Source organism: Oncorhynchus kisutch, linkage group LG4 (assembly GCF_002021735.2).
Source record: "Oncorhynchus kisutch isolate 150728-3 linkage group LG4, Okis_V2, whole genome shotgun sequence".
NCBI classification, from domain to species: Eukaryota; Metazoa; Chordata; class Actinopteri; order Salmoniformes; family Salmonidae; genus Oncorhynchus; species Oncorhynchus kisutch.
Genome location: NC_034177.2, coordinates 42627015 through 42654815, shown reverse-complemented (window position 1 = coordinate 42654815; position 27801 = coordinate 42627015). Strand labels below are relative to the sequence as shown.

Here is a 27801-nt window from a genome sequence, read left to right as displayed (position 1 = left end):
ACAGTCCTAGCAAAATTCTTGCTTGATAAATTGCTCTTTGCTAAGAAGCTTTTTTTGGGGGGGGGATTCTTTTTGACCATTTTAATTTAAAACAATCACAGGAAGGTATGTAATTGTTACCCAGAAATGATTTGATACTGAGATAAAAAAAAAAAAGGCTTTATTGGACATAAAAACAAACCCTACTTTCCACTGAAAAGTTTACAACACATATACTTGAATAACAGTGCAGATGCATTTTGGTAACAGAATGATGGCACGAACACTCACTGTTACTTTGCATCAGCATTGTTCTTAAAGTAAAGTTTTTGTTGTACAAATGTTCAGTGGAAATTGTTAAAAGTAGTCCTTGTGCATAGATGTGGTTCGTTTAACTGCAATTACTGATTTTTAGTTTGAAATAACATTTCAATTTAAAGAATCTGAGTCACACTGTTGCCATGGAATTGCCCTATATCTACAGACGCGAATCGACTTGGAGTCCCTCCCCGCAGGCAGGTCTGTGAAATTCCTCCAGTTATGTTGTAAACAGAGGAAATGCAGCTTGTTGAAGTTGTGACAGATACACGTTTGACTGTCTTTAGTGCCTTCCAGTAACACATGGTAATGTATTACTTTACTTTCGCTTACTATTTTAGAAAGTAGCCTACTTTAGCTAGCTAGTTGGACTGGACAACTATCTGCAGTGACGGGGGAACCAGAATCTGGGTTTACGGGAGACGTTCTCCTCATAGATTCTGGTTCAAGTGGCGGGTAACGTTAACAGTTTGAGAAGGGTCACTCTCTTTGTTAACTTTGTCGGCAACTCTTTTATTTCTATTTTACCTTGGTGCTAAATATGTTATTTTTGGCTGAAGTGACAAGACTGACAAGAATGCTTTTTAATTTTACAAACATGTCGCTACACCTGCGATAACATCTGATAAATGTGTATGCCACCAATACAATTAGACTTATTGTTGGTGCTTTCCAGACAACTGATAACTTAAACAACAACAAAAAAGGCCAATGTATTACGTCAGTGATCTTCAGTTCGGAAAGTCGTAACTAGAAAGATGGCAGAGTTTCCCGACTTGCAATTCCGAGTTGGATGACCGTTCAAAATATTTTTCACAGTCGGAGTTCGTTTATTCCGACATCCAAGTAGGAAGTCGAGATTTCCGAGTTCCCAGTTGTTTTAAAAGACAGGAAGTGGTTTAGTTACCACACATTGACCTAGTTACTTATGTCATAGTGAAAAGTAATTGTCATCTGACAATATACCCATTCTGCACTTTTCAAACTTTGATGGATGAATTGGGGCGGTAGGTGGAATAATGCTCTGTTACTACATCATATTTCCACATGTTTCCACAATCCAGTAATTGTCTTACAAAAAAGTTTGCCTTGTAACTTTTTTTCCCTTGCAAAGGTTGGTTGGCTCCCTGTTGCTATTTTGTTGCACTTCAACATCCAAACACTTGCTGATTAGGCTTAACCTAGTGAAGTGGTCAAAAGGGGTTGCCGACTGTTCATTTAGGGACTCTTCAATAACTTTACCTGTGGTCATAAGCTCCAGTATGACTTTGACCTGCTGGTGGACCAGCACACCCAGGATAAGTTGTATTCTTTTAGGGCAAATGGCTCTTGTCATACACTGCTCAAAACAATTAAGGGAACACTTAAAATAACACATCCTAGATCTGAATGAATGAAATATTCTTATTAAATACTTTTTTCTTTACATAGTTGAATGTGCTGACGACAAAATCACACAAATGATCAATGGAAATCAAATGTATCAACCCATGGAGGTCTGGATTTGGAGTCACACTCAAAATTAAAGTGGAAAACCACACTACAGGCTGATCCAACTTTGATGTAATGTCCTTAAAACAAGTCAAAATGAGGCTCAGCAGTGTGTGTGGCCTCCACGTGCCTGTATGACCTCCCTACAACGCCTGGGCATGCTCCTGATGAGGTGGCGGATGGTCTCCTGAGGGATCTCCTCCCAGACCTGGACTAAAACATCCGCCAACTCCTGGACAGTCTGTGGTGCCACGTGGCGTTGCTGGATGGAGCGAGACATGATGTCCCAGATGTGCTCAATTGGATTCAGGTCTGGGGAACGGGCCAGTCCATAGCATCAATGCCTTCCTCTTGCAGGAACTGCTGACACACTCCAGCCACATGAGGTCTAGCATTGTCTTGCATTAGGAGGAACCCAGGGCCACCCGCACCAGCATATGGTCTCACAAGGGGTCTAAGGATCTCATCTCGTTCCTAATGGCAGTCAGGCTACCTCTGGCGAGAACATGGAGGGCTGTGCGGCCCCCCAAAGAAATGCCACCCCACACCATGACTGACCCACCGCCAAACCGGTGATGCTGGAGGATGTTGCATGCAGCAGAACGTTCTCCACGGCGTCTCCAGACTCTGTCACGTCTGTCACGTGCTCAGTGTGAACCTGCTTTCATCTGTGAAGAGCACAGGGCGCCAGTGGCGAATTTGCCAATCTTGATGTTCTCTGGCAAATGCCAAACGTCCTGCACGGTGTTGGGCTGCAAGCACAACCCCCACCTGTGGACGTTTGGCCCTCATACCACCCTCATGTAGTCTGTTTCTGACTGTTTGAGCAGACACATGCACATTTGTGGCCTGCTGGAGGTCATTTTGCAGGGCTCTGGCAGTGCTCCTCCTTGCACAAAGGTGGAGGTAGCGGTCCTGCTGCTGGGTTGTTGCCCTCCTACAGCCTCCTCCACGTCTCCTGATGTACTTCCATTTGCACAACAGCATGTGAAATTTATTGTCAGTCAGTGTTGCTTCCTAAGTAGACCGTTTGATTTCACAGAAGTGTGATTGACTTGGAGTTACATTGTGTTGTTTAAGTGTTCCCTTTATTTTTTTGAGCAGTGTAGTTCAAATAAAGGATGTAGAGTAGTGAGACTGGCAGCACAGAGTCTGAGCGCTTCAGAGGTAGTCCAGTAACAGTTCTCCTCCGGGGGTGAGTCACTTTCATAGGCAGCCTATTTGTAGGCAACCACAATTTTCTGTTGAACTTAGTGCATTGTTGTTGTTTTTTTGAACTTTAATGAATGTCTGACTTTACACAGTTTTTGCTTCCTATATTGATTTATTGTTGTCTATTTTAGTATCTCGCTTAATCAAATAATGTAATTCATTGAAGGCCCTATGTTGCCTCCCTGAATTACTTCTGCTTTGATGCAGCAACTTGGAAGATAAGTTAGCTAACTGTATGCAAAGTAGTACAGCAGGTTATTTTCCTAAGTTGACCATTGAAACAAGCCAATAGCTTACAGCAACATTTAGCTTAGACTGTTTGAAATTCAATTGTTATGGAAACTGCACAAGGCATATTCTACTCTGTTCTACTTCTCTCATTAGCCTACATTGTAGGTCATAGACTCCTAGCTAAGACGCACGGTCTCTTATTCTATTCAACAGAGGGTGTACTATTTGTCATTCATTGCATTGTAAATAGCCTATGTGTTTGCGTTGGCGACGTGTCATCATGCCATGTGGATTGTTATGAGACCACTACATAAGATCTCAGGTTTTCAACTTCCGTGTCAAATATTGTCTGATCCCTGTGGGTCGAGATGCATCCAGGATGATGAGATTCTCGGGTCGAGATCATAAACTGAGCATGTCTATTCATGATAGTCGTGTTGTCACGCGATTAAAAAGGATAGGATTACTGGTCCTGTGCAAAAGAAAAGTGTCAACTTCAGAGCAATGCACAGTGTTTCATATTCTATATTTAATAGTGTTCAGAATCTTCTGGTTTGGCTTTCAGGGTTTAGGCTACAAAGTTTTGTCTTACTTTGGAGTGAGCAGGGTTTTTTTTGTCAACAAAATAACCATCCAAAAATGTTGATGTGGAGCATCAGACATTAAGCTAGTTGGAGCATAAGGAGGAATAGTGAGCACATGTATTCCAGCTGCAGACAGTCTGAAGTGTGTGTGTCTGAATTGGTGTGTATGTGTGGCGGTGCGCTGTCTATTCTCTGCCTGCCCTGCAGTGACTCAGCCTGCAGCCTACAGGAGGGGGTCAGCCCCTTTAAGGCAGTCTTCCATACCAGTGCACACAGGAGCCCATATAGACCTAACCGTCGTGTGCCTTTACCAGTCAATATTTCCATGCACGGCCCTTCCAGACAGGCCAAAGTACTCCTCCGGCTCTCAACTTGTCGCCGATCATCAATCCATTCACTCGTGCGTGCTGTGGTCACAATGTGTGCTGTACCTAGAGAACAGTAGTACTGTGGTCTTTTGTGGACGCACAACACGGTCAACCTTGTTGGATTGAGAGGTCAACAGTCTCCTATGTTGATGCATTGCATGATACTGTGTTGTAAGAATTGTAGGATTCTGTACCATTTTGAGGCTTTTGCCCCTGTGGACTGGATGCTTAATTCAAAATAATGTCTCTTTCTTGTTAGCCTCTTTACCCTGAGAAACCAGTAAGAATCGGCCCCGCCTAGTGCTAGCATAGTTTCCTTTGAACTACTCTGATAGAGAACATGCTACTTCCCACTGATAGGGGGAGGGAACTAAGTTCGAACTTGGGACTTCTGCCATCTGCTCTGTGAATTTTACTTTGTGGGTTTTTCGAAGATGGGCCTAATATCTAGTTACACACTCAGTGCTCCTCTTTGTCCCAGTAGTCTGCCTAAATTGGATCTGTTTGTCTAAACTGTTTATGGGCTCTTCTCTTTAGCACCATTCTTTGTTGTGTTCAAAGCAGGCTAACTCTCTCCTTGTGAGCTATAAATTTTGCATCGCTCCTTCTAGGCTTGTTGTACTGTACGTTTTTTTTTTTTAGTTGGCTGCGTTATTAGACTACAAGTCATTATATTGTATTAAGACCTAGGTTATCACCACAAAATGAACAACATAAAATGCTATGTGAAGAAAGACCATAGTCTGACATGTCACACTCCATCATTCAGAGACGGGGTTATTTTTAAGGGATCCATTTTACCTTTTCTCTCTCGCTCAGAGCCTGGGCTTCATCGACTAATTAAAGAGGCGGTTGCTAAGAGATGACAAGCGGTGACATCGCTGCTGAGAGCCTCTGTGCTGCAGCCTGAACCTGCGTCTCTACTCTGGGTCTCTTTTCTCAACCCCTGTCTAGACCTGACTACACCTGACCCATGTGAAGGAGTAGGGGGAGAGGGAGCGAGAGGAGCCACACCACACACGCCATGGCAGCTTTCACCAGTACCCCCAAAGTGAGATCCAGGAGTGCTCCTCGGCACAGAGACTGGGACCAGAGCCCGGCCGAGTGTGACTGGAAGGACTGTGAGGCTGGAGGCGACGAGAGATCTACAGGACACAGCACCATGCTGGAGAAGACCCAGGACTTCTTCCAGATCTGTGACATCGAGGACAAAGGCTTCATCACCCACCGGGACATGCAGGTGAGATCACCTACTGTCTATGGGGCTCACTGAGTGTGACCAAACCGTCCCATGGGAGTTATTGACAATTTTAGGCTACGCCAGCATTATGCATGTTCCCATCCTTAGTACTGTGTATATATTAGTTACCTAGTCATGTATACCCTAGATGTTACTTTTGTCATTATTTCAGAGTAACACATTTCAACTGATTGACTTTTGATATTGATTGACAGTGCAAGTTGTTGTAGTTGTTTTTTTAACTGTGTTTTGATCCTTCAGAGCAAGAATCAATCATGAGTTGTGGTGGGTTTGTTGGAGTTGCATTCTGTACCATTTGAGGCTTTTCCCACCTGTGGACTGGATGCTTAATTCAGAAGAATAAATAATCTTTCCTGTTAGCCTCTTTACCCTGAGAAACCAGTAAGAATTGACCCAGCCTAGTTCTAGCATAATTGTTTCCTTTGACCTACTCTGATAGAGAATACATGGTACTCTGTGGATTACTCTGTGGATGCATCCTAACCTATGCACCAGCTCCCATAGCTAATTGTTGTAATTTAGGCTTTTGTCAGGGCATCTGAATGACTGCTGTTGACAATAGCATACAGTGCCTTCGGAAAGGATTCAAACCCCTTGACCTTTCTCCAAATTTTGTTCTTTTACAGCCTTATCCTAAAATTGATTATTTTTCAAATCCTCAGCAATCTACACACAATACACCATAATGACAAAGCTTAGCAAATGTTAGCAAATTCATAAAAATAATAAATATACAGAAATAGCTTATTTACATAAGTATTCAGACCTTTTGCTATGAATTTGAGCTCAGGTGCATCCCGTTTCCATTGATCATCCTTGATGTTCCTACAACTTGATTGGAGGCCACCTGTGGTAAATTCAATTGATTGGACATGATTTGGAAAGGCACACACCTGTCTATATAAGGTCCCACAGCTGACAGTGCATGTCACAGCAAAAACCAAGTCATGAGGTTGAAGGAATTGTCTGTAGAGCTCTCATTGTTGATTGTGTCAGTTTTTGGGAAGGGTACCAACACATTTCTGCAGCATTGACAGTCCTCAAGAATACAGTGCTCTCCATCATTCTTAAATGGAAGAAGTTTGGAACCCCTGCTCTTTTCCTAGAGCTGGCTGCCTGGCCAAATCTGGGTAGAAGGGCCTTGGTTAGGGAGGTGACTGGGAACCCATTGGTCACTGACACAGAGCTCCAGAGTCTGTCTGTGGAGATGGTTGTCCTTCTGGAAGGTTCTCCCATCTCTGCAGCACAACCACAAATCAGGCCTTTTTGGTAGAGTGGTGAGACGGAACCCAATCCTCAGTAAAAGGCGCATGACAGCCCGCTTGGAGTTTTCCAAAAGGCACCTAAAGACTCTGAGAACATGAGAAACAAGATTCTCTGGTCTGATGAAACCAAGATTGAATTCCTTGGCCTGAATGCCAAGCGTCACGTCTGGAGGAAACCTGACACCATCCTTACGGTGAACCATGGTGGTGGCAGCATCATGCTGTGGGGATGTTTTTCAGTGGCAGGGACAGGGAGACATGATCGAGGGAAAGATGAATACAGCAAAGTACAGAGATCTTTGAAAACCTGCTCCAGAGCTCTCAGTACCTTAGACTGGGGCGAAGGTTCACCTTCCAACAGAACAATGACCGTAAGCACACAGCCAAGACAACGCAGGAGTGGCTTAGGGACAAGTCTCTGAATGTCCTTGAGTGGCCAGCCAGAGCCCGTACTTGACCACAATCAAACATCTCTGGAGAGACCTGAAAATAGCTGTGCAGTGAAACTCCCCATCCAACATGACAGAGCTTGAGCGTATCTGCAGAGAAGAATGCGAGAAACTCTGCAAATACAGGTGTGCCAAGCTTGTAGAGTCATACCCAAGAAGACTCGAGGTTGTAATCGCTGCCAAAGGTGATTCAACAAAGTACTGAGTAAAGGGTCTGAATACTTGTGAATTTTTCATAAAAAAATATATAAATTACCAAACATTTCTAAACCTGTTTTTGCTTTGTTAATATGGGGTATTGTATGTAGAATGATACAAATCAATATTAGAATAAGGCTGTAATGTAATAAAATCTGGAAAAAGGGAATGAGTCTGAATACTTTCCGAAGGCACTGTACATTATGCTAAATAATTCCAAACCTAACAACTGCAACAAATCCTCCATAGACCCTTTGTTAGATTTGGAGACAACAATCTGGTCATTTCACAAGGCTGCATGTGGAGGACAGGGCCTGCGTTTGCTCCATAGAATTAAATGGGACACTTTTATATCTCTGTGGCGTGCTCATTAGAGATGATTCTGAGGACGTAGCCTGTATCTATCTTATTCAGGAGAGCATGTGAAAGAGTGACAGGAACCCACGAGACATACGGGCAGCAAAGAGCCACACAGAGCCATGCTTTGTCATACAGCAACTTCATTTGCGTGACTGTGCAGATCCGAACGCTTCTTACATATTCATTGATGGGCAGAGTATTCCTTTGATCGAGCACTTGTGAGCCCACGCCGTGACGAGAGTCTCAATAGAATAGATCCCTTTGATCCGATGTTAATGGAGATATACAAAAAATGTCCGCTATACCAACTCCCCGTGTTCATTTATGAGTTGTGAAAGTAATGAATTCAAGCCAAACATTTTTTGTTGTAATAACGGCAGTGCATAACTGTGTGCACTCCTGTATAATGCATTACAATTGTCTGCGTGAATGTGTTATACAACTGAAATGCATTTCTGCTGGTCTATCCTTATACGACCTGTGTGGAAATTTATTTCTCTGCCATATGCAAGTTGGTTTTAGATGTAGTCGGGTATTTACGATGCCTGATTAGGCTTACCTTGTTTATCCATAAGGGCAAAGTGGATAAAAAAGTCATTTGGAAAAGTTATGAACACATCCATTTTTAAAAATAAAATAAATACATTTCATGAATGTTTTCTAGCGACTGCCAGTATTACTCTGTTTCTGCTGATTGCACAAACAGCCTTACGATGTTTCTCACACCGTGACCATTAGGGTGGCAGTGGTGTCTCCGGCTGTGATCTGTCTGCTGACATAAGGGATGTGTTCAGCACAGATAAGAGTTTAACAAGGAGTTCCTACCACAAATTTCACAAGTGATTTCGGTGTAAACATAGACATGCCCAGCTCACAGAGGTGAGGCAGCGGCTTAGGCTTTTCTGCATCGTTGTGGTCTTTTACTGCTTATTTTCAGGGTTTCATAGTCTGTTTGCTTTCACACACTGCTTGGCCTTGTCGTGTAAATGGCAGTTTGGGCGAATGCTGACTGTTTGTTTTTGACTTTGGCCAGAAATGTTCATTTCTATAATGTTTTGAGTTCAATCTGAACGAATGAATTTCTCAAGTTTATTAATATAAACGTTTTATGGAGCAGCCTGTCCTAGTTGTTAACGGTTCCTTTGTCATGAACTCGCGTTATGTCGGTTGTGTGAATGCAAATGATACACCATCCTACACTTTATGAACAGGAAGAACATCTGCTCTCCTGTACTTGGGTACATGACCGTCTCTTCTGATGCTGATGATACTGTTGAGTGTGTTCCCAGGTTTTTGTGCTTGGCTGGCAGCTTGTTGTACTGTATTGTTGGCACAGGAGGCTTCTGAGGGATAATGGCTCGCAATAACGTCTGGAATTAAGTGAATGGAATTGCGTGAAACGCATGGAAGCGGTGTGTTTTTTGAGTTTGATACAATTCCATTTATTCTGTTACTATGAGCATGTTCTCCCCCAATTACGGTGTCCGTTTAACGTAAAGACTCTTGAGTCCTTCAGGTCCCCAGTTGTGTCCATGGCACCTGATTTGTGTTGCGTGTCCTGCTCCGCAGCGGCTCCATGGACAGCTGCCCCTCAGTGCAGAGGAGCTGGAGAATGTCTTCGACACCCTGGATTCTGACGGCAACGGATACCTCACCCTGCAGGAGTTCTCCTCAGGGTTCAGTACGTTGACTATGTCCTCTTCTCGCTTTCTACTGTCCAATGTATGTTGGATGTTCAGTGATTTGTTTTGAAAAAGTGATGTAGTTTGATTTGATGCATCTTCCCTTTCTACATAATAACATGAACTGTGCTAGTGCAAGCAGATTATGCAGCTCTGAGTAGGTACAGATACATAGAAAGAGAGGGAGTAAAGGGTATTATAAATCATCTCCTGGACTCTTTATTTCTACAGGTGAATTCCTGTTTGGCCGAAGGATCTCTGTAACAGAAGGGATGGGGGAGGCCAGCCCCATTGTCAAGGAAGCCAACCAAGGCCCCCCAGACTCCCTTTACCAGACCCAGTGGGAGGAGAGGCTGATGGGCAGCGAGGACGAGGAAGAGAGGCACTTCTGCATGCTCATGGAGAGCTTGGGCGCCAGCAACGTCTTTGAGGAGTGGGTGTTTGTTTTTGTCTGTGACGTCCATACTATGTGAATCTTTGTCCAACCCTCAATAATGCTCTCAAATGACCAGTCTATTCCTTTAGAAGGATTAGATTGATTGAAGTCAGCTGTGCAAAACAAAAAGTGCTAAATTGCCTCTCCAAAGTAGTGCTAGCCAATCTGTTTCAATCATGCTTGCTTTGATATTTCTATAATTCTATAAGCTTAACAAACAAGCATAAAGTCTACAGACATGTTTAAGTAGAAAACAGATGAAATACCTGGGGTCACTGTCGTCTACCCAAAAAACCTCACATTGGAAAAGTTTGTCTAAATTGAGTTGGGTTATTTAACCTTGAACAAATCATTATCGTCACTGACGTTCATGTCTATGGATGTATTCCAGACATTGGTGGGTGCTGGCACCAGTGTTTTTGGCTATTTGAACTCCAGGCATTCAGAGGAGAGAAACGAGAGAGCCGGGCCTCGTTTAATGCATGACTAGACTCACCTTTAGCAAACAAATGTGGCTCAATAAAAGTAAACGGTAGTAGGTGAGGATGTCAACTTGATAAGTACATCCTATTGACAGTCTGCAAACCTGGGTTAGAACCAGAAAGGAATGCTGACAATTTACATCAGATCAATTTGCTTCAACCTCCGGTGTGTTTTCCTGAAGTTGACACGGCATGTAACTCTACTGTGAGGATTGGAAAGTTTCCATATTTGTATAGGAGTCTTATCAATCAGTCCACATTTCAATGAACAGAGATCCATCAAACATGCATTGTATGAAATCATTTTCTCAATTGGTCTTTCCACATATTGCCCTGCCAAAAAATTACGTAAATAAATGATTCCAGTCATTATCTGAACACTGACGTGAAGACCATGGCACAGACAAAGATTGTGTTTAAACTGTTGTATCAAAATAGCACTATTTTCAACTAACAGGAAATGGGATTTTCTAGGCTAAGATCATCTTGACAAAATGTCAATTTTGCAAGTCAGCACTGCTGCAGGCAGCCCACAGCTGCCCACTGCCTGCCTGCCTACATCGTTCACATTGACCTAAAAGTATAATTTGACTTAAAGTATATTTTTTTCTTTCCCCCACACCAAGAAGTACCTCAGTACAGTTGTTCTACACAGAAACCTGAGTACAGACTGTATTCCAGGTCTTGTCATTCAGACTAATCTTTGTTCTGACCCCCTTCCCATCAGCCCTGGTGAGGTGCGTAGTCTGTGGGCCCAGCTGAGAAGAGATGAGCCGCATCTCCTGTCCAACTTTGAGGAGTTCCTGGCCAGGGTCACCTTCCAGATCAAAGAGGCCAACCAGGAGAAGAGGGAGATGGAGAGCGCCCTTAAAAGGTAGAAATATCGCCATTCTTCAGGTATTGGTACCTATGTAGAATTTAAGCAATTAGTAGCTCACTGTAGCCTGGTTCCAGATCTGTTTGTGCTGTCTTGCCAACTCAAATAGTCATTGTCTACATGATACGAACAGATCTGAGACCAGGCTAGCTCAATGTTCCTTTACAGATAACCTCTGCAGGAGTAACAAATGGCAAAGTAGCTTGATGTATATGCTTGCTACGATATGAATGTCATTTAAACCTTTTTTGCATTAGGGCATCTATAGAATGATCGTCCCCAGGTATCTGTTTTTTCTGTGTTTTTCTCCCCCTTTAAAAAAAAATGTTTATTACTAAAAGTATAACTTTTTCTGACTGACATATTTGTAGTCCTTAGTTAAGCCTGCTAAATTCCACACATTAAGAGCTAGTGCTGCCTTGGGAAGGGAGAAGTGTTAAAGTTTTACAGTGTGGGTGGAAAACTTTTAGTCCACTGTTGGGATGTGCCTAACCTCCCAGCTCCAAAGCAATATTAAGTGCCTCCCAAAACTCTCACTTTCTCCAAATTGTGACAGACAATGATCATAGCAATTTTACTCAAAGGAATACTACTTGACAATCTCTACCTACTGGTTTATTATGCCATGTTTCAACTGAGCACAGCTTAGCTTTTGTACCATAGTGGTGCATTACATAGTTACCCATAGCTGAACAACTGGTTTTTGAGGCTGTTTCTAAGTGAAAGGAATGCAAATGTTGGATGAGGCTGCTATGGTTGGGTTTTATGACAGGTGGCTCAAACTGCAGCTGTTTCAAAACTCGTGAACGTCTTTCTTGCTCTATTCAGAGCTGTAGAGACGCAGGGATTTCAACAACAACAACAAAATTAAGCTGGCCAGAGTGGTCAGGCCTTGAATGGTTACGTAATTATAGTTATCCTTTTTGATTTTCAGATGTGAACTACACTGCAAATAATAATATTTTTTTCTGGTACTCATCTGAACCTGTTATTTGTTGCTATGCCTGTTTGGAATGTGTCATACCAGCTTACAGTTGACCTACTGTATGATTTGAAATGGCAGACTGAAAGCTTAACTAAACATTTGATAACGCTTGAGTGGCCCATTTTCTTATGTTCTGCCAAAGCTAATGGAAAATGCTTTATTAGCATTAACAAGAATTCTACATCCGAACAGAAAAGCAGCAACACATGACGACGAGATCCAGCGCTTATATGAAGAAATGGAGCAGCAAATCAAAAATGAGAAGGACAGGATCCTCCTGCAGGTAAAGGAAGAGATCTCCCACTGCATACGCCTTGTTAGTAACCTCAGTTTTGGGGAAGATCCTCTTGTTCTCCCTCCCGCTCTCTCTCTCTCTCTCTCTCTCTCTCTCTCCCCCCTGCAGGACTCTGAGCGCTTCCTGTCTAGGAGCCAGGACCTAGAGCATCAGCTCTCCAGTAAGGAGCGGGAGCTGGAGCAGATCTTCCAGAAACAGAGGCGGGTGAGTCAGGACACGAATGATGAGTCCTTGATGATCAGAGGCATCACACTGATGGGTAGATTTGCACTGTGCAACACATATTATTTTAGAATTAAATCTAATTTTGGTGACTGAATTGTCACCAGGTGTTATTATTAGTAGACTCTAAGAGTTGTTGCTGAGTGTCTGTCTGCAGCATATTATTTAATGGAAACTAAGAGAGGATCATGTGTAACCATCACACTCTCACAAACAGAACACCACTGAAGCTTTTAAGACTAATTTGTCCATTGGAAATTAGTCTCATTTTTAATTTAATAGCTTTAATATTACAGATTGTGGCTTTCATCAATGTAATTGTCTGCATCATTTCCACTATTATTTTCCCCTAACTGGAGTAAACTAATTGGCAACAATTAGTCTTACCAGTACTTCTTCATTTGCTTTACAAAGGGGAATAAGGCCTTAGTTCCTACTGTACCCAAGTCACCAAGGCTTTCTCTCAGAGGTACCTGAGCGCCTCTAATTATTATGTCTGTAATTCACATTTCATGTTCCTCTCTGCTGACCATGGAAATAGAATGGCAGAACATTGACTTTAATGGGAATTTCTGTTCTAGAGATTATATTTCTATGCTGCCAACACAGTCTGTAAAGGAGGCATCCAGACCCTATGCTGGCTAGCCTCATCACAGTGTCGCTCAATTTAAAAAATCTATTGTTTTAGATCTCCTGTTGGAGCACTTTGGCTTATATGTAGAACAGTGATAGTAGTGTTTGAGGCTACAGTCAGACAGCAGCCTTATGTGTGTCTTCACACAGCCCCTGGATTTAGAGACTGATTGCTAAGGACGATCACGCTATGATTGTTACTGCATAGTAGTGTCTGGGAAATTGTGTTTTAAAAGCTGTATATGATCAGATGAAAGTGCATTTTGTAGGGTGTCTGCTTTTGGCCGTAGTGTTTTTGTGTGTTGTCCCCTCTGCCATTCTCTGTGTGACTGTGGCCCCTCTCCCCTGTGTCCCCCTCCCCCAGTTGGAGTGTCAGTGTCGGGAGCTTCACAGCGAGCAGCACGTGACCAAGGTGGAGAATGTGAAGCTGAAGCAGACCAATGAGGATCTGGCCCAAGAGCTGGAGCACACCAGTCAGGAGCTGAGCCTGGCCCAGGAGCAGCTGGGCCTCCTGCAGGAGCAGTCGTCACGCCTGCACAAGGAGAGGGAGAGGTAAGTCTGCTTGTTTGTGGCTGGCTGTCTGGTCGGCTAGCTGACTGTCTGGGATCCTGATTGGGTCTCCTTGTGAGTCCACAGTACACAAATATGTTGATTTGTTTTCCAACACAGGGAAATGTACCAGGTCACAGAGGGATTGCAGAGAGAGCGAGCAAGCCTGCTGAAACAACTTGACCTGCTGAGGTAAGAGTGGAGACAGACAGACACGCACACTAGGAGAGAGGCAATGGGTTATCAGTCCAGGGGCCACTGTTCTCCAAATCAATGAGCAAATAGCATACTGTACAATGTCATTTTCACTACAAACCAAGGCCACGCATCCATCGAGCAGATGGCAAAGCATATAGCCTTGACCTCAGCCAAACTCCTCGAAGCGCTTTCTCACTTGTTCTTATTTTCTTTATTTTTTGCAATTAACCCATTCCTTGTTATATTGTCTCCAGGGAAATGAACAAACACTTACGAGATGAACGAGATATGTCCTCGTATCAAGTAAGTATTCGCATGCATTTTTTCATTGTCCATTTTGTGAAATCCCATGTCTGTCTGCTCTGTTTGATAGATCCAATCCTAAAAATGTGATTCCTGGATTTTTTAATTTTTTTAATCAAATCCAATTGCAATCAAGCTGTAGATTTAAATTTGTTTTGCAGAAACTGAGGAATACTGTTGAAAATCCTGCTTGGAACCCGAGGCCTGGATCAAATACTCTGAATCCCTTTGACAAAAAGGCCTTTAAATGGTACACCGTTTGCTCTGAAATGCTTTTAATACAAATTGAGTGAATACTGTCTGATTCAGTCGTGGAGGCCTTAATTTATACTAATGTTCAATTCACCTACAATACACACTTCAGTATGACTGACTGTAGCTTGAGTAGTTATTAATGGTGAATGATTCATATTTTCTAAGTAGATGGCATTATACAAAGTAGAACAAAGCAGGTGACACAGAATGCAAAAGTAGGACAGAAAGCTGTTCAATGGGGCTGCAGTTGTAACTCTGTGCAGAACATGTCCGTACTGTATTTACATTGTTCTGAAAATGCAAATGCTTATATAAATATGCGAGTCGCTTCACATTCTACAGCCATACCGTTATGTTCCAAAAAAAAGCAATTGTCAGCCAATTCACATTTGTCCCTCCAATTACCATGTCATCCCTGTCTCTCCAGTGAGGAAGAGGTAGGGCTCCCCCACTCTAAGAAGAAGAGCCCAGGGGGAGTGAATGGCTACAGCCTGGAGGATGTGGTAGCCTCCAAACCCCCCCACATACCCCTACAGAGGATCATCTCCATAGAGGAGGACCACCTACCCCAGCTCTTGCAGGATGACTACCATGCCCTGCTCTGTGAGTGGAGCGAGGAGGCGGAGGAAGACGGGGAGGAGGAAGAACACATAGAGCTGCAGATGAACTCAATATATCCTCCAAGTTCTCTTCCGACTAGGGAGCAGCAGCCAGCTGACACCAGAGAGTCAGAGACGCCTACTTCCCCCAGGGGCCAGCCTGTCGGCAAGGAGACCGTGGTGAACGTAAGACTTTTATGCTCAGAGACGAGGTTGATTGGTCATAATGTGGACAGGCTTTGTTTTGTCTCTGATCGATAGACAATGAGAAGGTGTCAGTTGGCCTAGTAACCTTCCCTTTAAAAGAACCTTGCCTTCCTCTTCAGTCCTTCAGGGTTGTTTATAGGTCAGTGTGTTTTTGTTGGTTCTCCTGACCCCGTATAGAGGGGTGAAGGTGGATGTACAGCACAATGTGTTTTCAAAGTCCTGTTTTTCTGTCTGAGCAGACCTGAGAACAGCGGTCACAGGGTTGGGTTTTTCACTTTGAGTGACTTGACCCCACAGTTAACCTGGCAACAGGTTTAGCTACTTGTGTTGAATGAATGTTTCAGGAGGTTTTCATGATTTAATGTCATCTAGGAACTTACTCTATATACAGTGCATTTGGAACGTATTCAGACCCCTTGACTTTTTCCACATTTTAAGTTAGCCTTATTCTAAAATTGATTAAATTGTTCCCCCCCCCCCCTCAATCAACACACAATACCCCATAATGACAAAGCAAAAACAGGTTTTCAGAAATTTCTGCTAAACTTAAATCACATTTACATAAATATTCAGACCCTTTACTCAGTACTTTGTTGAAGCACAATTGGCAGCGATTACAGCCTAGAGTCTTCTTGACGCTACAAACTTGGCGCAACTGTATTTGGGACGTTTCTCCCGTTCTCCGCAGATCCTCTCAAGCTCCCGAAGCCTGCGTTGTCTTGGCTGTGTGCTTAGTCATTGTCCTGTTGGAAGGTGAACCTTCACCCCAGTCTGAGGTCCTGATCGCTCTGGAGCAGGTTTTCATCAAGGTTCTCTATAATTTGCTCCGTTCATCTTCCCCTCGATCCTGACTGGTCTCCCAGTCCCTTCCGCTGAAAAACCTTACCACAGCATGACGCTGCCACCATGCTTCACTTTAGGGATGATGCCAGGCTTCTTCCAGATGTGACGCTTGGCATTCCGACCAAAGAGTTCAATCGTGGTTTCATCAGACCAGAGAATTTAGTTTCTCATGGTCTGAGAGTCTTTAGGTTCCTTTTGGCAAACTCCAAGCGGGCTGTCATGTGCCTTTTACTGAGGAATGGCTTCCGTCTGGAAACTCTACCATAAAGACCTGATTGGTGGAGTGCTGCAGAGATGATTGTCCTTCTGGAAGGTTATCCCATCTCCACAGAGGACCTCTGGAGCTCTGTCAGTGACCATCGGGTTCTTGTTCACCTCACTGACCTAGGCCCTTCTCCCCTAATTGCAAAGTTTGGCCGGGTGGCCAGCTCTAGGAAGAGTCTTGGTGGTTCCAAACGTCCATTTAAGAATGTGTTCAATGCTGCAGATGTTTTTTTTTTTTGACCCTTCCCCAGATCTGTGCCTCGACACATTCCTGTCTCGGAGTTCTACGGACAATTCCTTCGACCTCATGGCTTTGTTTTTGCTCTGATATGGGACCTTATAGAGACTGGTATGTGCCTTTCCAAATCATGTCCAATCAATTGAATTGACCACAGGTGGATTCCAATCAAGTAGTAGATACATATCAAGGATGATCAATGGAAACAGGATGCACCAGAGCTCAATTTTGAGTCTCATAGCAAAGGATCTGAATACCTATGTAAACAAGATATTTCTGTTTTCCATTTTTTTATAAATTTGCTAAAATTTTGAATAACCTGTTTTTTCTTTGTCGTTATAGGGTATTATGTGTAGATTGAGGAAAACCATTAATTGAATACATTTTAGAATAAGGCTAACATGTATACAGTGGGGCAAAAAAGTAGTCAGACACCAATTGTGCAAGTTCTCCCACTTAAAAAGATGAGGCCTGTAATGTTCATCATAGGTACACTTCAACTATGACAGACAAAATGAGAGAGAAAAAAAAAAGAAAAAAAATCAGATTGTAGGATTTTTAATGAATTTATTTGCAAATTATGGTGGAAATAAGTATTTGGTCAATAACAAAAGTTTATCTCAATACTTTGTTATATACCCTTTGTTGGCAATGACAGAGGTCAAATGTTTTCTGTAAGTCTTTACAAGGTTTTCACACACTGTTGCTGGTATTTTGGCCCATTCCTCCATGCAGATCTCCTCTAGAGCAGTGATGTTTTGGGGCTGTTGCTGGGCAACACGGACTTTCAACTCCCTCCAAAGATTTTCTATGGGGTTGAGATCTGGAGACTGGCTAGGCCACTCCAGGACCTTGAAATGCTTCTTACGAAGCCACTCCTTCGTTGCCCGGGCGGTGTGTTTGGGATCATTGTCATGCTGAAAGACCCAGTCACGTTTCATCTTCAATGCCCTTGCTGATGGTAGGCTTTGTTACTTTGGTCCCAGCTCTCTGCAGGTCATTCACTAGGTCCCCCCCGTGTGGTTCTGGGATTTTTGCTGAGTTCTTGCGTTCTTGCCCCAGATCGAGGGCGATTATCAGTGGTCTTGTATGTCTTCCATTTCCTAATAATTGCTCCCACAGTTGATTTCTTCAAACCAAGCTGCTTACCTATTGCAGATTCAGTCTTCCAGCCTGGTGCAGGTCTACAATTTTGTTTCTGGTGTCCTTTGAAAGCTCTTTGGTCTTGGCCATAGTGGAGTTTGGATTGTGACTGTTTGGGGTTGTGGACAGGTGTCTTTTATACTGATAACAAGTTCAAACAGGTGCCATTAATACAGGTAACGAGTGGAGGACAGAGGAGCCTCTTAAAGAAGTTGTTACAGGTCTGTGAGAGCCAGAAATCTTGCTTGTTTTTAGGTGACCAAATACTTATTTTCCACCATAATTTGCAAATAAATTCATTTGAAAATCCTACAATGTGATTTTCTGGATTTTTTTTTTTTCATTTTGTTTGTCATAGTTGAAGTGTACCTATGATAAATTACAGGCCTCATCTTTTTAAGTGGGAGAACTTGCACAATTGGTGGCTGACTAAATACTTTTTTGCCCCACTGTATGTCTGAATACTTTACGAATGCACTGTATTTCAAGAAATTTACAACTTGATGGTTTTCTAGAATAGTAGTTGTGTTGTGGACTTAGAATTAGGGTGTATATGATGTATTCAAAATATGCTAAAATATGTTGCTCAAATATTTGGTGCATCAGCTAGGGCCATGTCATCGTTTTAGTATACCCTCTCCCAGCATATGTCGACTTGGATAGCCGCAATCTGAAATAACTTTTCCTCAAGTAATAAGCAAGATAACTTAAGCACAAAAGGGAGTATGGCAAAATGCAATGAAACTTATAGAATTACCTCTTCCCTCTGCTTTATCTCTCTGTGTTGTTTCCAGGAGGTTGCAGCACCACCCCCGGACCGCCTGTTTAAGATCGTGCTGGTAGGGAACTCTAGCGTGGGGAAGACATCCCTCCTCATGAGGTTCTGTGACGACTGCTTCTACCCAGGCACCTCTGCCACCGTGGGTGAGTAGTGGCTGGCCTCTCCAGGGTTCCTTTTTTACAGCAGAGCAGGATTTTCATTAGGCACCAATGGAACAAAGTGGACGGAAACCCGGGAAGAACTACCTGGACTTAAGAATAAGAATCTCTAGTTTTATGTTGCAAACTGTTTTGATACGGTGTGGTTCTAATCAACATGACCCAGGGCAGAGCTGAGCCCACAGACATGTGGCTGGCTGACCTCACCCTCCCTCTCACACCTCATACTGGCTTTACTCATTAAGCTCTTTTAAATGCTGATTGTTTACACTGTGGAAGGCCAACTGTTTAGTGATTTTGCACTACATAGGCAACAGCCTAAGCGGATAAACCATATTGTGGTACTGTTGTATTGACTGACTTGCAGTCACACAGACCATAACTGGATACTTCCAATTGGCCTTTCTGTTGTACAGTAGATTTTTACACACCCAAACCTAGTTTGTTCTTTGACTGACTGCGAGCATACTGAATTATTCAGAATCCTAGTACGAACAGCTCCAGAACTCTAATCTCCTCTCTATTTAGACCCTGTTTGGAAGCACACAAAAATTATTTGATTCTGAAAATAGTCATTTTTAGGAGCGAGTCAGATGGATTTTGAATTGTATGGTCCCTCTAGAACAATGGGCAATATACTCTACACTCTCATTGACGCAATTGTGATGCAATCATTGACAACAAAAAAACATGTTTTTCCTTTTCTATTTGAGCACAGGGGACAAATATTGTTGATTGCAACCATCGACGGGAGTAACATTTCAAAAACTCAGAAGGACATATCCTTTTGAAGTTCCTTGTTCTACCAGAGTTTGCCCGGAAATCAATTGTTGGTTCCTTTCATCATTGTTCAACCTTTTCTATTTTGCTACAAACCCAGCACTTTTACAAATAATACTGACAGAAAATTACAAGAAAAAATATAATTGGAAGGAAAAATCTAGTAAATTACTTGGGTGACTTAAATCAGAGGACTATTATCTTGTCCATCCTGCATCAACAGGCATAGACTACAGTGTGAAAACGATAACGGTGGACAACAGCCAGGTGGCGCTGCAGATGTGGGATACAGCAGGACAGGAGAGGTGGGAGCTTGACCATATTAAGTGAATTTACACACATTCAACTTTTTACCTCAGCAGCTTTTGTTTTGCTACATGCAGTTATGCTGAATGACACATTGCTAATGTCAGTGAAGTGAAATATTACTGCAGTGCTTTTCCTTTTTTTTTTTTCAGTATTTTCTAATGAGACCATGTTGCACATCACACTTGAAAATAGTATCTAATGAGACAACATTTTTAGTATAAGATCAAATTCCATAATTATTTTGTTATGCTTGAGGATAAGGTACAAATGGGGGAGTTCTCAGTTTTCCTTCTCCACCCCAACAGGTATCGCAGCATCACCAAGCAGTTCTTCCGCAAGGCTGACGGTGTGGTAGTCATGTATGACATCACTGATGAGCAGAGCTTCACTGCTGTGAGACAGTGGCTGACCAGTGTACAGGTAAGATGAGCCAAAGCACTTCACTGCTCACCTCTGAAATAGCAGGCCTACACATATAAGCTCAGAGGAATGTAGATCATACGGAGAGCCTCCTCCTGCTCAATAGCACATTCAATGTAGGCTTACAGAATATTTTATATACAATATCAGCTCAAATGCGCTAATTATTGTCATTCTTACTGGATATTTGTAAAGCGGCACGATACAAGTTACCATTCATTATCGTTACGGATTGTGTGTCATGTACTACCGTTATTTGTCCGTGACCTTGCTCAGTGTAACACTGATGTTAAAAACCTGCAACGCTGAATGCTGCTCACCCACAGGGTATCTGAAAGAGACCGCTGAGGTTCTAGCCCTAATGGAGTGCATCAGTGCCCAACATCTCCATCTCTCTTCACAGGAGGGGGCCGGCGAGGATATTCCCATCATGCTGCTGGGAAACAAAACGGACAAGGAGAGCGAGCGGGAGGTTCAGACGAGAGTAGGCGAAAAATTGGCCAAGGTCTGTCTATCGGCAATTCCCTGGGCGTTGTCTTCAACCCACAGGCTTCTCAGTACCCACAGCCACAAAGTAGTAGGCCATCTTCTCACTGAATAAGAAAAAGCAACAAAATTTGTTTTTAAATTTTTTTTTGTTTTACAAGATGTGTGTGTTGGCCTTAAAGGTCTAGGAGTTGTTTTTTGACTTCTATCATCCCTCTATAATTTTGTATATTTGTATATTCCATTTTTTTCCCCTTTGGGTCTGTAGTTTCTATGGTGATAGATAATTGCTAAGTGCCTTAGATCAGTCGAGCTGCTCTTATTTTTCATTTTGCTCCAATGGCCATTAGTCCAGACAATGATTACCTTTAATGTTACTAAACAGGCCTGAGTAGGAGGCTGTGTGGAAGAGGAGAGCATGATCGACCTACTACAGCCAGTTCCAATCAGAGCACTCTACTGTACATCCCATTGACTTCCCGGTCTTTCATTTGCTAATGACAGTTATGAAATCTCCTTTGCAGGACTGCCAGTTGATTTTCTATGAGTGCAGTGCTTGCTCTGGACAAAACGTTGTACACTCTCTGGTACATTTGGCAAGGTGAGTTAAGTTGAGCGCTGTGTAGGATTCTGCCCAGCGTTTTAACAGGACATAAGTCTTACTACTTCCACCTCTTACTATTGTCTTAACACGACTGTTTGTCATTTCAATGTTGGCCATTAGCAAGGCTATACGAAGGGAAAAGCAAGCTTAATACTGTCAGGCCAAAAATGTAATAACTGTCTGCTTGGGCTTCATCCAAGCTAGGCTTTATGTGGTTTGCAGTGAAATCTGACACTCACTTTAGGCCAAATGTGTCGGTGTGTCTGGAGGTACAAAAAACTCTGTGTTGATATCAACAAGTACAGGGAAAGAAAGGAAAACAATGACCAATCGTATCATTCCTAAATACACACTTAACACACATAATAAACAACTTTATCCTAGTTAATGCTCCCAACTTCAATAATAGTATCGGAATCTAATGTTGTGACATTTCTTTAGTCAAGTCTATTGCACTGTAATTTATGTTGGGTTCTCACACTCGGTAATAAAAAATTAACCTACAGTATGTGACTTTGGCTCATTTCTGAGTAAAATCTCTTCTGTGTCCCCTAGAATTCTGAAAGAGCAGGAGGACAGAGAGAAAGAGAAGACGGTCCAACTGGTAAACGGCTCTTCACATAAGAAGAGGTCCTGCTGCTAGCAACAAGAAGGCTACTAGCTAGCTTCTATCTTCTCAACACACAAGGTGATGGTGAACTCACCTAATTAAGTATACAGTATATTCTGACTAGAGTTCCTTCAGAACTCAAAGATCTACAGCACTATACCTCTCACTGTCACCCAGTCCACCTACGGTGTGAACACCTGTTTCTTGAGTCTGTGGTTTTTTAAAAACAAAAACACATCTTCGAGGGGGTAAAAAAATAAAAATAAACATGTCTTAGCATTTCACACGATGAAAGGGCCAGGGTAGGTGCTGACACAGCCATACATGGATAATGACATTTTTTAAAAGACAGTCTTGCACTACAATAATAAAATATAGATTTTCCTTAATGACAACTTATTTTTAATGAAAATGTATTTTCAACTAGCTAAGTCAAAACCAGTAACTATACTACTTTTATATTTAATTCAGTACAGTTTACACTGTCTGACAAATGTACTGAAAAAATAAAAGTAAACCTTGTTAATAGTTGGGTTAGGTTTCGTGAAATCTGAATTTGGTTCAGGACCAATTTAACATTTTCCAATAGTAGAGAAGGGTTATAACATTTGTCAGATTTGGACATCATCTCAGATCAATTTGATGAATAGATTAGCTTATCCCTCAAATGTAATAAGGTTTACTGTGTTGTATATGTAATGTCGGGACGATTTACCAGAAGTCAACTACAGATGTGGGATCCTAATTCGACCAGTATTGTCGCAGCAAAATAATCCTGCAGCAACAGGATTTGAAAGTTTAGTCCATTAACTTTTCTGCCGACGTAATGTTGCTAGATTAGGCTACATGATTAGGCTACATGAAAAGTGCAATACTGTTAATATAATGTGAGTTTTTAGTGAATCTATGTCAATTCTGGGGCACAGAAATTCTCAGCAACAGCAGTGATCAAGTGAAGATCCTACATCTGTACGTGTCTAGAAAGTCTAATTGGCAGCTTTTCCTTTTACACAAATGTTTGTTTTACACTTTGCATTGACAGTGGAAGGTAGTAAAGCTCTGACATACTATACCTCTCTCAAAGCGTTTGCATATAAACCGTCACAACTATTTAGCTTTTTTATGTAATTGGCACAGTGTTATTTCTATGAATGAGTTCTGTTGTACTGTAGTTGTTTGCTTAGTTTTGCCAAGAGATTTGCCTTCTCTTAGAAGTATTTGTTTGTGGGCGCACTAAAACAGTTCTCCTAATAATTCCATAAGAATGTATATTGTGCCAAGTATCCTTGAACAAATGTTCCATTTTAAATCTAACACATTGCAATGTATGCCGTCACTGTACCTGTAAAGTACCTCAGATACGTATGAGAGACTGGAGGTATCTTTGGATACGTACTGTACTGTATGTGTATGTTCTGTGATGTTGAAGGATACTGAGATTGTAATTTGGAGCCCTCCGGTATAGAGAGTATTCCTTATGTATTTGACAGTGTGCCATAGCGCCATGACTACTCTAAATGAACCAATTCAGTTGCATTTGCGCCACGCTACTGGGCCTGTGTTCTTGCACAATAATGTATGTGAAAATGTAAATAGGAAAAATGTTGTATGGTTTCTCTGAATAATAAACAGATATTGTATATTTCAGTGATCTTTTAAATGAAATAATCTAACAAATTAAAACACCACTTCCTTGAAGTAGGAAAGTGGATGCAATTGTGAAACTTGAATTTCAGATGCCACCTAGTGGACAATTGATCTTGAGCGATAACTTTTATTTAACTGTTACATGACGGGAGGTGAAATTAACAATACAATACAAAGCTTGAATATAACTATTTTTCAACTCAGAATTGTCATACCAAATTAACACACACAGCACAATTTCAGTAGCTGACATGAAATGGGAAACCATGTTGTTTTAGTACTTGGTGTAAATAACCAACTGAATGCCATGAGTGGTAAACTGGAACAACACTAGTTGTGTTAGATCTGCTAAAGGCCAAACCTTAAAGTTCGCTTAAATCACTGACTTAATTCCAAAGACAACAGTGCATGCTACTGAAAATGATTAAATGGATTCTATTGAAGTTAGTCTAACTACTTTTGCTTTTGATCCAGTATCAACTTGTTAATCTACAGGTTTAGTTTATTATTAATCTACTGTGTGTATAGCACAGCATCTACAATAGAATACTATACAAATCTATGCTCTCACAAGTAAGCGCTCAACATGAAACTGAACATAGTCGGACACTTTACTGAACAGATTGTACATCCATCAAATGTGACTCACTCATTACTGGCCACTGGTCTATTCATACATGGTATGTCCTATCTTCTGAACAGTCATAAGTGCTGTGCTGATGAGCTTCACAGAAAGGCATGGGAGAGCGAGGGGACTGGGAGTGAGGATCTTGGCTGCGTAAAGGATGGTGTAAACGCGCGTGTCAAACTCATTCCACGGAGGGCCGAACATCTTCGGGTTTTCACTCCACCTTTTCTATTTGAGGGATGAATTAAGGTAACTAGTTAGTGAGGAACTCTCCTCACCTGGTTGTCTAGGTCTTAATTGAATGGAAAAACCTGCAGACACTCGGCCCTCCGTGGAAAGAGTATGACACCGCTGGTGTAACAGTACTACACAACTGCGAGGAGAGGTCACAGTTAGACTGGAGGACACGTCCAGTTGTTGCCTTGGAGACTACCTTAGTAAGACCACAGGTTAAGGGAAGGAGTTGCTGTCAACTGATGCGCCGAGCAGAGGCCAGAATTATTAACACTTTGCTACTGATCTAAGGACGGGACTAACTGATGAGAGCTGTGAGGCTCTGAGGACAGGCCAGTCGCAGAGCTGAGATCAGTGGAGCCAGAGGAAAAAATGGTAACGATGTGAGGCCCCACCCACTGAATGCTGGGAGCGATCTCAATTGCATAATCCTCGTGTCCTCTCTCCTCGTCTGCATCTCAAAACCCAGTGGAGCTGGTCAGAGGGACGGGACCTCTGGCTTTCTCATCCAATGGGTTTTGAGGAGGCGGCAAGAAGACATGAGAATTATGGAATTAAGATCTTCCCCTGGTGTGGCTTCAGTGTCTCCACATCAACCATTTTACAGAACTTAAGAGATCATGGTTATTGTTGAAAATTGTGATTACCTAATTATCTATAGTATGATAAATTACAGCACTATAGAGATGTAGGCTTTGTAGCCAGGAGCTTTTGCAGGCATCTAGACAAGGGCCCCGGTCTATACTGATTACAATGTTGACATCACAGCTCTAACAGAAACCACAGACCACCACTTTGGAGTGCAAGCTGTGCAAATGTGAGCTCTCATACTGTTATTTTGCACCCACCTGAAAAGCTACAGTACTTCGCCTGACTGCAAATACACATTTTATATACACTGCTCAAAAAAATAAAGGGAACACTTAAACAACACAAGCAACTCCAAGTCAATCACACTTCTGTGAAATCAAACTGTCCACTTAGGAAGCAACACTGATTGACAAATTTCACATGCTGTTGTGCAAATGGAATAGACAACAGGTGGAAATTATAGGCAATTAGCAAGACACCCTCAATAATGGAGTGGTTCTGCAGGTGGTGACCACAGACCACTTCTCAGTTCCTATGCTTCCTGGCTGATGTTTTGGTCACTTTTGAATGCTGGCGGTGCTTTCACTCTAGTGGTAGCATGAGACGGAGTCTACAACCCACACAAGTGGCTCAGGTAGTGCAGCTCATCCAGGATGGAACATCAATGCGAGCTGTGGCAAGAAGGTTTGCTGTGTCTGTCAGCGTAGTGTCCAGAGCATGGAGGCTCTACCAGGAGACAGGCCAGTACATCAGGAGACGTGGAGGAGGCCATAGGAGGGCAACAACCCAGCAGCAGGACCGCTACCTCCGCCTTTGTGCAAGGAGGAGCACTGCCAGAGCCCTGCAAAATGACCTCCAGCAGGCCACAAATGTGCATGTGTCTGCTCAAACGGTCAGAAACAGACTCTATGAGGGCCCGACGTCCACAGGTGGGGGTTGTGCTTACAGCCCAACACCGTGCAGGACGTTTGGCATTTGCCAGAGAACACCAAGATTGGCAAATTCGCCACTGGCGCCCTGTGCTCTTCACAGATGAAAGCAGGTTCACACTGAGCACGTGACAGAGTCTGGAGATGCCGTGGAGAACGTTCTGCTGCCTGCAACATCCTCCAGCATGACCGGTTTGGTGGTGGGTCAGTAATGGTGTGGGGTGGCATTTCTTTGTGACTCCAAATCCAGACCTCCGTGGGTTGATACATTTGATTTCCATTGATAATTTTTGTGTGATATTGTCAGCACATTCAACTATGTAAAGAAAAAAGTATTTAATAATATTTAATTCATTCAGATCTAGGATGTGTTATTTTAGTGTTCCCTTTATTTTTTTGAGCAGTATATATATATATATATATCCTTACACAATACAGTATGCAGTATTGAATTTCTGATATATTCAATTACTGTACTTTTACCAGATATGAAGATTATTAAAAAACATGCAAAATTGGGTCATTTAAAAAGCCTATTTGAAGAAAAATCATAACTACTGGCTGTAGGATATATATATATTATCATTATATGCAATATAAATGTGAAGTTCCTGAAAAATACAGTAATTGATCATATGGGCTCCAAACTTGCTGTAGAAGATAACATTGGTTGCCACCTCTCACATACAGTATAGATCAATCAATAACATTCATAATGACTAGAACATTCTTGAATTCATAAGGTGTTACATTCAAAGTTGTCCTCTGAACAGTTGGCCTAACAGTAACGTGCCAGTTAGAGGTGTCAATGTGAGCATGTTGATATTGCTTGGAGTGTCAGCCCTGCACTGATGAGCTTCTCTCATCATAACCTGCCTCCTCTGATCTAGCCTATCCCTCCATTTCTCTCCATCCATCCTCTCTCATCCCTTCATATATTCTCTCAATCTCCTCTCTGATTCCTGCATTCCACCCTCATCCCTTCATCTCCTACCTCTATCTGAACTTCTCTCCTCCCTCCATCCCACCCTCTCTGATCCCTCCAATGCACTCCCTCTCCTCCCTCCATCCCACCCTCTCTGATCCCTCCAATGCACTCCCTCTCCTCCCTCCATCCCATCCTCATTGTCTGTTGTCGAGAGGAGTGCCTCTTCTTTCCCTCTGTGTATTTGTGGGGCTGCAGGTGGCATAGCGCGCCGGCTTCTCCCTATTGGACACCTAGCTAGCGCATCTTGTAGTCGTGGGAGATGGCTGCCTCGCATATCTGTCCTTTGAAATCCAGCTCAAAGGTGAAGTCCAAGTCACGCTGTGTGAGAGAGAGAGAGAGGTAATTCACCAGGGGAATAAAAGAGAGAGAAATCTAAGTGAGTGTTCAATCAGGAGTGGGGCACTGACGCTGTTGCTATCCTCATCTGCTGTTTGGTCTGGGAGTGATTAGTGCTCTCTCTCCTTTGACCTCTATCAAAAAGATGATGATTGAAGTTCAAACAAGCAGTCTATTGTGGAGAGGTAGTAGTGGAATTGGGTTTCTTTCTAGCCATATAATGTTGGTTTAAATGCCTCGCCTGCCTGAAATGACTTGATTTGACCTCATGACTTTATTTTGTTAGACAAGTACAAATGTATGTATGACCTCTACCTGTGTCTGTAGTTATCATACAGTAGGTAGGGGCCAGGGGCCTCATTTATCAAAGGTG

General features: G+C 42.5%; 2 protein-coding genes across 11 annotated transcripts in view; one reads left to right on the top strand and one right to left on the bottom strand.

Annotated features, from left to right (window-relative positions):
* cracr2aa (calcium release activated channel regulator 2Aa) lies at positions 1–23722 on the top strand. Of its 10 annotated transcripts, none has more exons than XM_020481050.2 (19): positions 1–105; positions 464–603; positions 5138–5423; positions 9286–9397; positions 9630–9831; positions 11044–11190; positions 12371–12461; positions 12582–12677; positions 13693–13880; positions 13998–14069; positions 14330–14378; positions 14540–14628; positions 15061–15418; positions 18722–18851; positions 19870–19951; positions 20261–20375; positions 20779–20880; positions 21386–21462; positions 22021–23722. In XM_020481050.2, the coding sequence occupies exons 3-19, from the start codon at positions 5208–5210 to the stop codon at positions 22106–22108; spliced, it is 2214 nt and encodes a 737-aa protein (XP_020336639.1). In that variant the 5' UTR covers positions 1–105; positions 464–603; positions 5138–5207; the 3' UTR covers positions 22109–23722. The 10 variants fall into 10 exon arrangements, with proteins under 10 accessions (XP_020336639.1, XP_020336633.1, XP_020336635.1 ...); XM_031822985.1 differs by having other exon boundaries at positions 44–105; positions 5003–5423; XM_020481044.2 differs by having other exon boundaries at positions 43–105; positions 12371–12677.
* LOC109888697 (protein arginine N-methyltransferase 8-B) overlaps positions 22691–27801 on the bottom strand; it is a 39740-nt gene continuing 34629 nt past the window's right edge. Inside the window, exon 10 of the mRNA XM_031822988.1 lies at positions 22691–27410. Coding sequence (XP_031678848.1) covers positions 27327–27410 — 84 coding nt within the window. The 3' untranslated portion in view covers positions 22691–27326. The remainder of the gene's footprint in view (positions 27411–27801) is intronic.